Consider the following 15029-nt stretch of genomic DNA (forward strand, 5'->3'; position numbering starts at 1 on the left):
TGAATCCTTGATTGAAAATATGCAAGCGATATAAATTAGCACCTCTCAGTGATAATTTGCTACAGGTTTATAGTATTTGATTACATACCCAAGGGGTTCCTAGTAAATTGCTAACTAAAAAATGTAGTGTGCATAGACCAGTGATCTGAGTCAGAGGTGGACTGAAACAATAAGTCTACCCAGACAACAGTGCTTGCAAACCAACAGACTTCTAATTTCAACACTATGTTGTGTTTTGAATGGGCTGTTGTAATATCAGAGTGTCATTTTGTGATTATTGTGTCCAGGTTTGACTTTAATGATATTATTGTAATTGTCCTTTATCATCTTATGGCACTGAAGATACAAGTGAAGGGAGGTGTAGCCTGGGTCTGAATCCCAGCTGTCAAATCTCACAGTTATTGTCAATACAGGTACACAGCGCCAACCTTGGTGCTATTTGTTCACTATTTACATAGGATAAAAGTCATTCAGTTTACAAAAGCAAATATTTGGCACTAACAAACCTCAACACTGAGTTATTAAGGTATGCTGAGCCCTTAATGAGCCTTTAAACACTCAGGAATACATCAAACAGAGCACGTACTACACAGATGTAAGTCCAGACATCAGAAATTTTAAGGCCAAAATGTCCCTTAGGCCACAGGTAAAAATATCTACGACATTCCTCCAGCAATCTATTTTATTGCACCAAATATCTCACTCACATATAATTTTTCTTGTTACTATTCATGAATAAGTACTGGAAGCTGAATTTAAGGGCAAAAAAAAGCATGTTTATAAAAAGTAGAAAGTTGTGAGTTTGTGAGCTGAATTATGACATAAAAGTCATTCACTGATGAGAGGACAGTGGAAAGAAAAATACTCAAATACATGCTCAAATACAGGTGTTCATTGTTCTACATGCGCATGCAAATTAGTCTGTAGTTCATACAAAACTTGTTCAAATTAAAGGGATTAACTGGTAAAGTGTCACGGTTAGCTGCTGTTTTAAGAATTTACCTGTCTTATAGGAATGCTTGGCATTTTCCGTTCATTTAAAAGGCCATTTTCTTTCCCACATTACCCTCATTATTCTTTGCATGTTTAAATCTGTGAAATACAATTTTAAAAATCTGTGAACGTTACCCTCTGTACTGCTCATCTATTCTACTGCGTTCATCTTCTTAACCCGACATGCCTCATAAATGCCAAAGAACTTCTGGGTTTGGAAGATCTTTTCTTGAATTAAGCAGCACGACTGCCCTGGTGGACCTTCCTGTGGGTGTAGATGAGTGTAGATGAGCTGAGATCATGCTTTAGTGACCTTCCAGTCTCCTTTAAATAATTTATCACCTCATTCTGACTGGACGCAGCCCAGTGACATTGCGGGCACATTATTATGGTGGAGCCACGGGAACTAAAGTGCTCAAAATTATTAATAAGTTCAACTTCTCACTGTGCTGCACAACGCTGGAAGAAACTACCTGATGTTCTTTGAAATGTCTCAATCATCTGTACATTATTAAATCATAACATTAAAAAAATATTTTTCAATCTGGATGGTGATATATAGCCATTAATATTACTTATTATTTTAATCTATGTGTTGTTTTCGTTCTTTAAAGTGCTTTTCTTGTTTTAAATTTAGTGATCAAACTTTCTTTATTATAAATCTTTCTTTCACTCTTCTATATGTTATTTTTTTAAGTATAATTATTTCACCTTTATACTTTATTCTAGTTTTTCTTATCATTATAAATCTTATTTATTTTTAATTTTGGCCTCTTTACCATTTCTTGTCCTTACAGGTTTTAGGCTTTATAAACATATATTTGAATTAATGTGTGTTAATTAATTCTTTTTTTGCAGTATGCTCATTCTGCCTTGGTGTACGGAAGGCACTCCACAAATAAAACCTTGCATTGCTTTGGCAACTTTCCTTGTTTTGCCATGTTGCCAAGCTGTTCTGGCGTATCACCAAAGGCTATGGTATTGAACTGAGGAGAAAACCTCCTACAAGATCAAAGATCAACACTATAATTAGATTTGTAAAACACAGTTTGCTTTGCTACCTCAGAATAAAAAGTAAACCATCAAAGATGTTTCTCTCTATGTTATGTGAAAGCGTCAAAGCCGGCCAGGCAAGTTTCATTTTACATTTTATCAGTCATTCTGATATGTAATCTGACTTTTTCGAAGTTGTGCTGCATACCCATGTATCACAAGCTCATTATCAAGTCATTTCCATGATATTTCGTTATCTCTGGCTTCCAAAGTCCTCTTGGCACAAAGTCATCGTGGCAGCATTGTGTGAGACTGTCCATGTTTAGAGGATTAGTCACTGCTCTTGTAATAACTCTTTGTCAAGAGGACAAAAGTATAAGAAGACATGAAGGGCATTATGAGCTATTTACCTTGTAAGAATTTGCTGCTTTATGCCCTTTAAACAAAAGTTTTTACATTTTGCCATTCATAGTTTTAGACTATGTCAAGTTTTCACACAAAATGCGATTACCTTATAGAACTGTTAGAAATAAACCCAGCCAATACTACATGGAGTGAACTTAGTCTAGACTAGCAACAACAATATTCCAGCTGTTTTAAAGCAAATCTATGTATTTAGTTCTTTATTAGCTCATCCAGCCAAATGACCCATACGCTCATGCCACAGCAAGGCCTTTAATAGAAGCCGTGGATTTAATCAAACATGCACACAAGGATCACCAAATGGGTTTTCAATCAAACTGCCCTTAAGATCAAAGTAAAATTTGTAATTGTACTGACAATAACAATAATAGATTCCACCTTTGCCTCGTCTTTTCTTAACAGCCCCTGTGGCTGTAGTCATGGAAAACATGAATTTACCTGGGTAGGATTATCCAGTGGGCATGGGTCCATGCACAGTTTGGGCCCACTCAATAAGCAAATTCTCTTAAACTTGAGATCTTGAAATCATATATTATTATTTTTTAAAAACATAGATATATTTCTTTATCATAAGAAAATTATATCATGGGTACAGTTGTTTGTATTTCATCTGCCTCTTTCTCCCCTGCACTCCCGAGCTGAATAGTTTCTCCCAAACTCAGCCGTGACTGGTAGAGTGTAACCAAAATGAATGAAACAAACAAAAATCAGATTTCCAAACTAGAAAAAATGAAAGCTTTTGTGGAAATTGCCATTTTTTAAAAAAATCAGGATGCAAATTTCCAGTTTACTTTAAAGGTGCTGAACACTTTAGCAGCAGCTCACAGTCACTGTGAACATCACCTGAGACTTTGGTTTGAGCAAGAGCTGCTAAGTAATGACTCTGGTTGGAGTGAAATGAAGAGGCCAGCCTGCCCTCATCAGTGGAAGTCCTTCTGCCCTTCACAACTGTAGGAATAAATATCCGGGGAGTATTTCTCTCTTTGTTTATTCCATTTCTAAGTGGATCCCAAAATGCTGCTTTTTAAGAGAAAAGCTCTCTGAGGTCTACTTGCACGTGAATAATTGTTTAAACACTTGAGGCTGTGAACATGAGCAGATTGAGGGAAAGAAGAGCTACTTTTCCTGTTAGGCAATGTGTAAACCACTACAGTTTGGAAAAGCTCAGGCTACTTCATTATCCAATCATTGACCACTTTAAAGCATACTTAATAAACACTTTAAAGAGTTCAACAAAGGCGTAACTGTTACTTTTTTGAGAAAAATACATTTATGACTATTCTGTATTGGCGTGGGCCCACCACACATTTTTGGCCAGGTTTGTGTAACTCGATGACCCGGGTGTGGACCTCACATGTGTACCAATTAGTCAGTTTAATACAATTCCCAATTCAAACACAATAGCGGGCGTTTGATGACAGATACTGGAGTCACCAGGCACAGTCTCTATGTGTCATACGTTTGTGTACCATGAATAGATAACGCAGAGGTTTCAGAAATTATTCTTTTGATTTCATTACATGCGGGCCTTTGGGTGGGTGTGTTCCATTGTTTTGATGTTTGGGAGAGGAGGGGATAAATGGCATAGCTGAGTCACAGAGAATAAACATTTATTTTACACCTTGATATTACATAAACCCACTTGATTTCGTTCCGTCTGTTTACCGAGAGGAGGAGTGGACCTATTTAATGTGTGTTCACTGCAAACACATCTCAGTCTTGAAATAAGATAGTCTTCTAATGAATGAGCAAGTAGGCTCATTACTCACGGGTTACTGATTAATATCTATTAATAAAGTTCACTGTGCTGTCAGTTAAAAATACTTTTAAAGGTTGTGGAATATAGTTAGGCTTAGCGACTCACATTTGCCTTTGGACTTGTAGCATACTGTAAAACATTAAATAAGTTGTGTTTTTGAGTGTTCCCATGAGTCACTGAAAGATACGGGTGAACTGGCAATCACTGGCCTTGAGCTAAATTAGTCAGAAAATGTCAGAAGCAGCAGCATATTGTTTTGGAATAATCTGTTGAAGGTAATCATGCACCGCTTACCTTACTTTACACCTCAAATACATATCAAGTGCATTGCATCACATTAAATGAAAATATGAACCTAAAGCTCCCTCATATTTGGTCCAGCATCTCCGAAAGGACAAATATCATTAGTATCAAGATTCAGGATGTCATTTCATATCAGCCTGACTCATAATTCACAGTGTTACATATGGTAACAAGGTGAGGCATGTGGGCAATTTAAGGTGCCACTTAAGTTCATGACCATGTTGAACTGGCATCACTGAGGCATCGAATTGTTATTCTGCCTCTCATTTGAACAGATTTGCTCAATGCTGTTGTCTGGATCTGAATATCTAAGCTGTACATGCACGCGCTTGCTTGTGACCACACGGGAGTAAGGTATGACTCAGATATTAATATGAGCCGGACAAACAGACAGCGTTTTCAGCCTTTGAGTCCATCCTCGCTTCTCATGTGTGTTTCCCAGGGTGCATGAAGGGGAAGTGAAATGATACATTCTCTGCTCTGTGCACGCTGTGGTAAAAATGTAATAAAACTAAGGTCTAAGACCGAGTTGGCTTCTCACCGCTTTCTGAGATACGGTGACAGCTTGTCTGTGCCAAATTATTGTCCACCATAAAACCTGCATAAACAGGTGAGAGGTGTAGCTCCCTCCTGAGGCCTTTTACTTTCTTGCTTTTACTTACTCTCAGCACGCTCACTCTCAAACATATATATGAGGGCTCATAATGATCATAGCCCTCGTCCTATCGTCACATGCCATAAAAGTAAGACTTGTAGTTCTCGAGTTACATGAGCGCTTGGCTTCATGCATGTCAGGCTCATAACCGGTCACATAACAGGTCCCGTGTTCGGGGACCTGTTATGTCACCATAAAGGAGATCGGCTTGACAAATTTCAGTTGTTCTGTTGTCCTGCAAGATGATTTAAACATTGAAAAGTTACAGAAACAGTGCCCTCTACAGAACATCTAACAAAACTACAGCAGATCAGTTAACTTTTTGGTTGCCTTTTCCTTCACACTCATTATGCAATGTATCATAAATACATGCAACACACCATTAGTCCGTGTCCTGACCTGTACCCGGTTATAAATGCAGATATATAACAAACCAAGGTTGCAAGATTAGGCAACCTGCTTGAATTTTTTACAGAGAAAAGTTTTGAGGATTTGGTAAGCTCTACACAAATAAACACCTTTTTTGAGAAAGTAAATATTGTGCTGGCATATACTGTAAGCCTGTCAAATGCACTATGAAATGCTGTAAATTATAATAAACGTGAAGCCTGTGCAGTCGGACACGGAAGATTATTATAAGATGACACAGATACACATGAGACATGGCATCTGTCAAAACAATCTCATATGACGAGCTTGAGTTTTAGACTAAACTCCATCTGATGGTGAAGATCCTGTATAATAATTCTAATCTCCAGAGCACTTTCCAAACAGACCTTGACGTGAGAGTTTTCTGTCAGCGGCTTTTTTCCAAGATCAAGGCTAAACTTTCAACGTAAAAACATCGCAGCTTGTGAAACAGTCGTGAGACGATATTTGTCAGTTTCTTTTATCATTATTATCATTATGATAATAAAAGACACATTTAAATCTTTTCAGTTTTGCTCTTATTTTATTACAATTATTTACAACCAAACATTAAAAAAAAAAAATCAAAAATGCTTCCAGAAGAAAACAAGCCTCATAACAGCAATAATAAAATCGCTATTTAGACTGGCTCAGTTATTAGAAACATTAAACAAGCATCACATCCTGTCTAATTGTACAATTACTGCTGCATTTGAAATAGGAACTGAGGAAATATCCTTTCCTGTCTTGCTGTGTAACCTTCAACTGATGCTACATCGATAAACTATGATAATAAACACACACACACGCAGGCACACTCACACACGCGCTCACGGAGAAAGAGGGGGAGGGGTGGCGGCAAACATTTCTAATGGATCTGTGTTGTGAATGTTGAAAGAGGGTTCCAGAGAGGGGCTCTGGATGTCGCTTCGGTGTCCCTGCTGACCCAGTCCTGCGCACAAACAAACACCAACAGACAACCTATTAAAGATCTAAGCTTGATGTAATTTCCTGTGGCATAGTTCATATCCTATCTACTGCTTTCACTGCTAAAAATATTTTCATGTTTGCTCATAGCTACCAGCAACTTAGCATGTCAGGATGGCTAAAACAGCACAACAAACACCTTAGGTGGTTTCACAATGGAATATATTATATTAGTCATTCCTCCAGATATAGTCCTCTTAAAAACCATATGTGGTCTGGCACTTTGTTGAATCCTGTGTAATTTGTGTTGTTTTCTTACAATCATTGATCTTTTCTCCTAAATTTGATCTTAAAATTTAAGAAAAATAAGGACAGATTTACGTGAATATTTTACCAAAGTGACTGACTTATCAGACTTCCAGATTGTGAATTTTGTGCCATATATTTCACAAGCACATATCACGCTGTTATATTAGAGATTTCATAATTTTTAGTCAGTTATACTCCTAAATCCCAGGACTAAACTCATGGTGTGGAAAGAAATGTTCAGCCTTGGTGGAGTTACGTTCCTTGCTTGTTCCTCATTTGTCCCTTGTTCTATCCCATGACATTAAAGTTCCCTTTTTCACAGTTTGGAACGTAGCCATATTTCAGATAAGCTGTTTGTGTTTTTGCAGTTCTGTGTTTCATTTCTGTCTTTCAGGCCTCCCCTCCTCCAGACTCATAGCTCCTTAGCTAATGAAACAGTTTCACATCAGAGGATTCTGACCAACATGAAATGATCATCTCTGTCTCGTTGTGCAGCAACAGAGTGTAATAATATGAGTCATAATCAAAATATAATACAAAAAAAAATCATTTCTGAATCCTGATTAAACTACTGCTGCTTAAGAAGCAGATGAGATGGAGACACATCTCCTTTTTGGTAATTCTGTCCTCTTAGATGGCTTCGGCGCATATCAGCGAGAGCCTGGAGAGAGACTTTAGCCTGATGAGAGCCCTTCATTAAGCTAATTAATGAAAGTGATTGCAGCTAATGAAACACATGCTCAAACACAGTGTAACAGCGCTAATGAGGAATACTGTAGGTGTGGGTTTGAGGTGACAGCATGCTTGGGAGGGGGTGTTGTTGATTAGCTATAGTGTGTGTGTGTGTGTGTGTGTGTGTGTGTGTGTGTGTGTGTGTGTGTGTGTGTGTGTGTGTGTGTGTGTGTGTGTGTGCGTGTGTTTAAAGCGACCAGATTCTTGAAGTTTACCATAGTTTGTCAGAGTAAATCTAGAGCAGAAACAAAAAAGTCCTGGAAATACCAGAAATTCCAAAAGAAAGAGGCAGAACTGCATTAGAGAGAGCTGAGTCTAAACTGACCTATTGCAAAGTCTACCATGATTAAAGGATTGGTTTACTGTGCAGTACATGGTATAGTGTATTTTATTTTTGTTAATAAATCCAATTTAAAGTATCAGATAATTCACATTTATAACAAACTTCATAGGTGTGAAAACTTGTCTCTATAAAAGCAGAAGTTTTGACTTTGTGTGGAGCATTCTAGTATGTTAACACAATGTTCCCAGCAGTGGAAGTCCCAGCAAAGTCACCCCAAGGTCAGACCACCAAAAGCTTTTCTACAGATCTCAATTGGCACATATGACTTGTTTGGAAGGGTTCATGGCATGGCTGCACAGCTTAGATTTGTTATGTTGCATCTGAAAAAACAAATGAGACCAAAGTGGAGATGTCTGACCATGGACAGCACCATCTTTGGCGAAAACCAAACCAAGAATATCAGAACGCACACCTAATACCGACTGTTAACCACAATGATGGAGGGTATATTTGCATATATTTGTATTTGCAGCCATGGGACCTGGACACCTTGGAGTCATTGAGTCAACTATGAATCTTTCTGTATACTGAAGTGTTGTAGAGTTAAATGCGAGGCCATCTGTCTGACAGCCAAAATATGGCTGAAAATGGTTCATGTAACAAGGCAATGATCCCAACAACAAGTAGTGGAAAAAGAAAAGACTCGAGGTTTTGAAGTAGCCCAGTCAAAGTGAAACATTGTGCCAGGCCCTTAAAAGAGCTGTTCATAAATAACTGCACAAAAACCTAACCATACTGAAAGAGCATTGTTAAAAAGAGTGAAACAAAATTCCCCCAGAGGAATGTGTGAGACTGATGAAGTAATATAGAAACTAGTTACTTCAAGTTATTTCTTCCTGGTTCTACGAGTTACTGAGTGAGTTCAGTTGGTTTTTCACAGGAGTGCAGAGTCATGTAAAAACTTTCTTTTTGACATGACAGAGGCTAACTGTTGGTTTGACTAGCGGTTTAACACAAAGCCAGACAACCTTATCGTTTAGCTCACAAACCTCTGACAGAAAGGAAAGAACAAGGGCAAATATTTTTTCCATTTGATGACTCTCCTGAGAATTTATATTAGCAGCTGGAGGTTTAGGTGATGTTAATACTTACCTCAGAAGGGAAGGTTGTACGTGTGAGTGTAATGTCTGAGGAAAAAGAATAATAAACAAGCTCACATTAGTCACATTATCAATCAGTCATTAGTACTCGTCTCATTAAGCTGATTACTCCTGCAATGCTTTGTGCCTGTGAGAATTTGGATGAATGAGACGTGAATAAAAACAGAATAAGCTTGAAATCCTGAAGGGGAAATTTGGTTCTGAAGGGAAATTCTCACCAACTATATGATCCTTCGCATGAACCTGAGACCAGAACTGTGTATCCTCCCTAAAATGTATTACACAAAAATGTATTACAACAATATCCAAGGCATTGTATGTTGCCGTCTTCAAAGAAGTAGCTTTTTTCTTTTGTATTTCTCATTATAACTTCATTTTTAGACCGATTAAGAAAACCAGTACCTTTTCTGTCTTTCTTCTGCTCTTGCTTTCACTTTAAAAGTGGGTGAAATGAATAGGAAAAGAGAAATTAATGCCTTTCACAAACGAAGGCAATTAAATCAGCATGAAAACATAGCTTGAAGCATCAGAGTATTTATAACAAAGCAGAAGCTTTTGTGTGAAATACCTTTCCTGTGCACCACTATGATCACGACTGCCAAAGAACAGAGGATCAACACCGCAGCTGACAAAGAGCCCACAACGAGAGGCCAGTCCAGATTTAATGAATCTGCAAACATCAAACTAGTATTAATATTAAATACTTAAAAAACCCAGTTGTGAAGAATGTAAAGTATTACAACAGATTTGATTTAAAGTGCTAGTATCATTTTCCAATGCAATGGAGAGCTCCATTCCAATGTGAAGAAGAAAAAAAATGTAGTTTTTAGTTTATTGAAAAAGATGCATTTTGTATTTTGATAAATTCTAAAAAAATAAATAAATTATAAATGTAATAAATTAAGTTTAACAGATTCAGATTAAATTACATCCTTTCGCAAAAGAACCTGTCGCATCTGCAACAAGCTTTGCAGACATTTTCCTGGTTACCACAGTCATGTGGCCTTTATGGTAATACCATCATGTTTATGGGCTCTTATGGACTGCTCTGCATACTGAAAAGTGACTCTAAGGTGGACTAATGTGTTATTATGTGAGGATCCGGTAGGGAGACCAGTTGAAGTCTTGCAGAACTTTTAGGTATGAGAACAACAACAACAAAAAAGGCATGCTAATAGCCTACCTGTTGATGTTGGTGGTGGGGAATTCCCTTAAATATAAAAAAAGGGAGAATCAGCTGCAGTTTCTCTAAAGGTCAGTCCACTCACATACCATTAGAAGTGTAAGTCCGTACCTTTGGTTACAGTTAAAGGGTTGCTGTGCTCAGACTTGCTCCATGTCTCTCCCAGTAGGACACTGTACTGGCACTGGTATAGAGCCACTGGAGAGTCCTGGACAGGCAGTGGGAAGGTGGCTTGATGCGCGAAAATGTTTGCCTGAAATGTTGCAACAGGAAATTCACCATCCACCAGGTAGAGAGAGAACACAGCGCCGGGGTATGCAGCAGACCCTATGCACAGTAAATGCCACACATCTGTCTGCTGTTCAAGGTGAAGATTGGGCGCCGGCAGGATGTCTGGGAGCACGTGAAATAAGAGCAAATAGTATTCAGATAATTAAATGACTGGATTACTAATTAGGCAGAAAACAAATGACAAAAATTGAATAGATGCAACAATATTTACAAGTCTTAGTCCTCTTGTGTTAATGTTCTACCTAAAGGAATGAATCCATTACCTGAAATACAATTTTTTGGTCTAAAATATTTACAAGTACCACATTAACATGTAAAAAACATCACAGAAGAAAGGCTTCAAAAAGTCATACGTCTTCACCTGTAATGGTGATTGGAACTATGTTGCTCACAGTGGAATTAACCAGTCCGCTTTCTTTGGTCATTTGATAGAGGCAGGTGTACTCTCCCTCCTCTCCTCCCCTGACTGGCCCCACAGTGAAGACTCCCGGCTGCAGCTGGAAGTTTGATACCTGGCTAGCCCGGGGCTGCTGGATAACAGATGCCGTCCCTGTTTGTTTAGCGGTCCTCAGCAAAAGGAAGCTTGTCGGTTTGTTTGACTGCGACTGTGGATGGGCCGGGACTGTGCAGCTGAAGGACAGCAGGTCCCCGCGTTTGACCTCACCTGAGGAAGGCTCTACAGACAAGACTGGAGGTGGGAGGGAGGTGTCTACATGACAGAAAAGGAATGGAGACAGTAGGGGGAAGCCATTATCTCTCCATGTTTTGTTACTAGATTAATTCTAGACTCTCAATAAAAGTAAAAGCTGCAACAAAAAAAAAGAAAAAGAAGATAGGCCAGCGTCTGGTTTGTCAGACTTCCTTTTGTAACTGTCAACAGTTTAAGCCGGTAGATATTGTGTTTCATGGGTTTCCGTGTGTGGGGGTGTGTGGTTTCTCTATGAAGAGCAGGATGTAACTACCACTATACACACCCACAGAGAGGAGGACAATAAGAGACCGCAGAGAGCACCTGCATTCAGCAGTGTGTTTGCTGTGCTGGAGTGGAAGCGGATGGGAGTGTTTATTGTTTTAAACCACATGTGGAATCACTACCGATTAACCCAGCCGATTAACACAGAAAACGTATTTGTTCCGTTTTGAATACAATGAAAAACGACAGCCTCGACCACATCCGACTCATTGACCCATGTCATCTTAATTCTCCCTTTTTTTAATTAAAAATAAATTCATATAATATGAAGTGTGCGAAGGATGTGTTTTTCTTTTTAAATCAGAACCAAGTCTCTGTTAAAGCAAAAGAAGGTCAAAATCAGAGCTGTAAATAAGAGTTTCCATCAAACACACAAACCATTTTGGTCCTCCAGTTGCAAATATGGACTGAATGCGCTGTAGTGACCCTCCTGGCTCCTGTACAGACAGCAGAAAAGTTTACTCTGGCCTGGGACCCATTCTTGTATCCTAATAGTAAACTGAACTTCTCCAACATGAGAGGGCAGATCCCGAGAATCCACCTCAATAGAATAAAACAAAAAGAAAGCAATAAAATCGCTGCAGCTCAGGAGGAACTCAACACGCTCCAAAAATATGCATTCATTTGAAAAAAGAACATATTAAACTACCTTTTTTCTCCTCTCGTAAAGCATGAACAAAACCCCAGTGTAACCCTCGGGGGCTCGGCAGACCAGGACCACGGAGTCCTTTGACTTCGAATAGATCTCCAGGGTAGGAGCCTGAAGAGTGACCGAGGTCGTGGAAGCAGAAAGTCGTCCTATAAAGTAACAGTAAGGTTATAACATTTAGCAGGAATCAGCTAAATCTCAAAAATGTGTCTTCGAATGGAGCAACAGGTTTCTTAACACACATGGGAAAACACAGCGGTCATTACAAGATGTGTCGACATTCACTTTTTACCAAGCTTGTGATTACAGCTAAACCAAAATCAGTTGTGAAACTCTAGATAGGAAACTCTAGATAGATAGGATGCCTAAATATTAGGTACAATTATAGGCTCGAAAAGACATTTTTGTGTGTGTCAAAACTTAAAAATTTAATGGAAATCAAACATCGATTACTTTTTACTCCTAGCAGACATTTAACAGATCTTCTACCAGGCACATATCATAGTGATTGTTAATCTTAACAAATCAAAATTTGACAAAAACACTATACTAAGAAACATCTACTGCGTGAAACTTACCCCAAAGTTGGAGAGAGACCAGTAACAGAGTACATGCCCAGGATGATCGTCCACCACTAACTGAGTGCATCCTTAACGCATCAGCAAGACCGACTGAAGTGAAGAAAACACCTACATAGGCTGTGTATCTCTCTCGCTCCTTCTTTTTCTCTCTCACTTGGCCGCTCTGTGTTTTCTTAATGCATATGACATCCTCTTGAGAAGCAATGGGGGAAGTAAACACACTTCCTTTTTTAGACTTCACAGATCACATGTGTGTTGTGATGGGAAGAAACAGCTGGCCAGCAGTGCAGTAAACCACAAACTTAAGAAGAAAATATCTCTAGGTACATAAACTGAATCCTCAGAAATCGAATGTGACGAGGATGTCAAGGGAACAAAGCTGCTACTACCTGTACTAAATGAAGGTTGTGGTTTCGGTGAAGGTGCTCCTGTGTTACAGAGTTTCTATTTCTGATATTACAGAAACAGGTGTTTTGCTAATCTGATGCTGAAAGTCCTAAAACTGCTGCCAGTGAGAGAAGTATAACAGAAGGGACTTTGGGACCAGAGTTTTCCATCTGTCCACCAGATGGCCCTGGACTTTTATCCCTGTTTAGTCACCTGACTGCCTTCTCAAGAAGCAGCAACTACTGATCTCCTGATCTTATCTACCCACTAACACAGCTGTTCCCAGTTTTCCCTGTTATCCCTGTTTGTGCTGCTGTCTGTCATAAAACTCTATTCCTGCCACTTTGCTATGTGCTTTTACTGTACCTATTTGAACAGGATGAATCAAAGTAGCCAAAAAAAAACCTAGCCTAAAAACAGTTTAAAAGTGTGGGGAGAGCTTTGAACAGCCACATCTGCAGATGATGGTAGAAAAGTGATGGAGGGGGGGATTAATCCAAGAACTGCAGGAAACATGATGTTTATAAACTGAATCAACATCTCCAAACTTGACTATGTTAGTCACGGAAGAGCCCTACTTCATTACTCATTCGTCAAAGGAAGATTAGGCCTGCTAACATTTCATACAAATAGATATGCAGGAGCAGTAAATGCATTCATTCAAAACGAAGAGTCCTGAACAGCAGTTTAAACTTTTATTGGTGTTCAGTCATTTTTTTGTCTAAATAAAACACAAACTTCTTTGTTTACTGGAAGGTGAAAAAACTGTCTCTTCCTTGTAGTATAAGTGCAAACTTGCTCTCCAGTTTGTCTGGCGTAGCAATTTATAAGTGAGTGTAGCCATATTGTGTTACTTGGGGTATGTTATAACTTGACAATAAATTTATAGACAAGAAGAAGAATAAGCTACACCCTTATTCACAATGGGTAATCCTGTCACTCCTGATGCAGAACCATAGGGATGTGTCTCCTTCCAGAATCAAACCAGGGACCTATTGCTTGTTAGATACACTATGGAGCCACTGGCAGATGACTTGTATAATAAATTTAAACTTCATGAATAAAGTTGTGCTCTTCCCCTCACCCCGTTCCTTTAGTAGAACTGATTCACGAGGGAGAGAAATTCCACCAAACTGTCCACCACCAGCATCGCTCGTCCTCTGCGTGCAGCAGGCATCGACATCCACAAGGTTTGCGTCACACGTGGACATGCACTGCTGCAGTTTTTCAAACGATGTCGTGTGTCTGCTGTGGATCAAATGAAACGACAGGAAAGAACAAAGACAAAAACGGACAAAGAAGTCAGCCTGCTGATATTTGTGAAGCAGCTCAAAGAGGTGTTTGAAGTCTGTGACGAGGACTCTGACATGTTTTATGTGCCCTGAACGCCTGGTTCAGCTGGCTACTGAGAGTGGGTAAGAGGAACAGGCAAAAACAAGTGATGTGGAAATTACAGGAAGTGTATATTTTGCATTTATTCTTTTCATTTGTTGTGGGAGACAACCACCATAATAGTCTGAGCTGTATATCATATTTTCTGTCTCAAAATTTTGGACTTATGTTCAATGGAAATAATAGAATAACTAAATGACCGAGAGAAAGTACAGAACGTTATGCTCCTTAGAAATTCATTTCAGAGTCTTACAAGCACATAAATTTAGGTTGGAGAATGAGGGTGCAAACTGATTCCCTTTTTAAGTCTCTTTAATTTAACTGGGAAAAAAGCAATAATGAAAGGACACGAGCTGACGCAAACCCGCTGAGCTATGTGCTGTGTGATTACTCTGAATTATCCCAGCAGGCAACTATAAGGCAATAAAGAACACTGCTTCATCTAATGATTAGTTTGTCGTATATTAATCTGCTTATAGTAATAGAGATATACTATATACTATAGATATAGATATACTGTATAGATACACTATAGATATAGTATAGATCAGTTTTACAAGTCTGTTAACATCTTATTATTTCCAGTGAACAAAAAACAGTGACCAAACCTATTAAAGTATTGCACGTG

General features: G+C 38.8%; 1 protein-coding gene across 1 annotated transcript; it reads right to left on the reverse strand.

Moving 5' to 3' along the window:
• Nucleotides 1–6384: 6384 nt before the first annotated feature.
• LOC146630733 (uncharacterized) lies at nt 6385–12689 on the reverse strand. Its single transcript, XM_085356066.1, has 11 exons — nt 12620–12689; nt 12042–12190; nt 11771–11933; nt 10781–11128; nt 10240–10521; nt 10129–10155; nt 9514–9615; nt 9348–9378; nt 9164–9213; nt 8938–8972; nt 6385–6486 (listed from the first exon to the last, which is right to left on the reverse strand). Exons 1-11 carry the CDS (start codon nt 12687–12689, stop codon nt 6403–6405), a joined length of 1341 nt encoding a protein of 446 aa, XP_085212192.1. The 3' UTR covers nt 6385–6402.
• Nucleotides 12690–15029: the final 2340 nt, after the last annotated feature.

Source organism: Diplotaxodon limnothrissa, linkage group LG6, assembly GCF_057381915.1.
Source record: "Diplotaxodon limnothrissa isolate DT_005_m linkage group LG6, D_limnothrissa_male_GT1.1, whole genome shotgun sequence".
NCBI lineage: Eukaryota > Metazoa > Chordata > Actinopteri > Cichliformes > Cichlidae > Diplotaxodon > Diplotaxodon limnothrissa.

What these genes read in the sequence shown, in the direction of transcription:
- LOC146630733 (XM_085356066.1), bottom strand. Translation starts at nt 12,689, where the DNA reads ATGCACTCAGTTAGTGGTGGACGATCATCCTGGGCATGTACTCTGTTA. An exon ending in GGTCTCTCTCCAACTTTGGG is followed by an intron (nt 12,191 to 12,619) that starts GTAAGTTTCACG and finishes GTTACTTTATAG; the next exon opens with GACGACTTTCTGCTTCCACG. An exon ending in GCAGAAGAAAGACAGAAAAG is followed by an intron (nt 9,214 to 9,347) that starts GTACTGGTTTTC and finishes AATACATTTTAG; the next exon opens with GGAGGATACACAGTTCTGGT.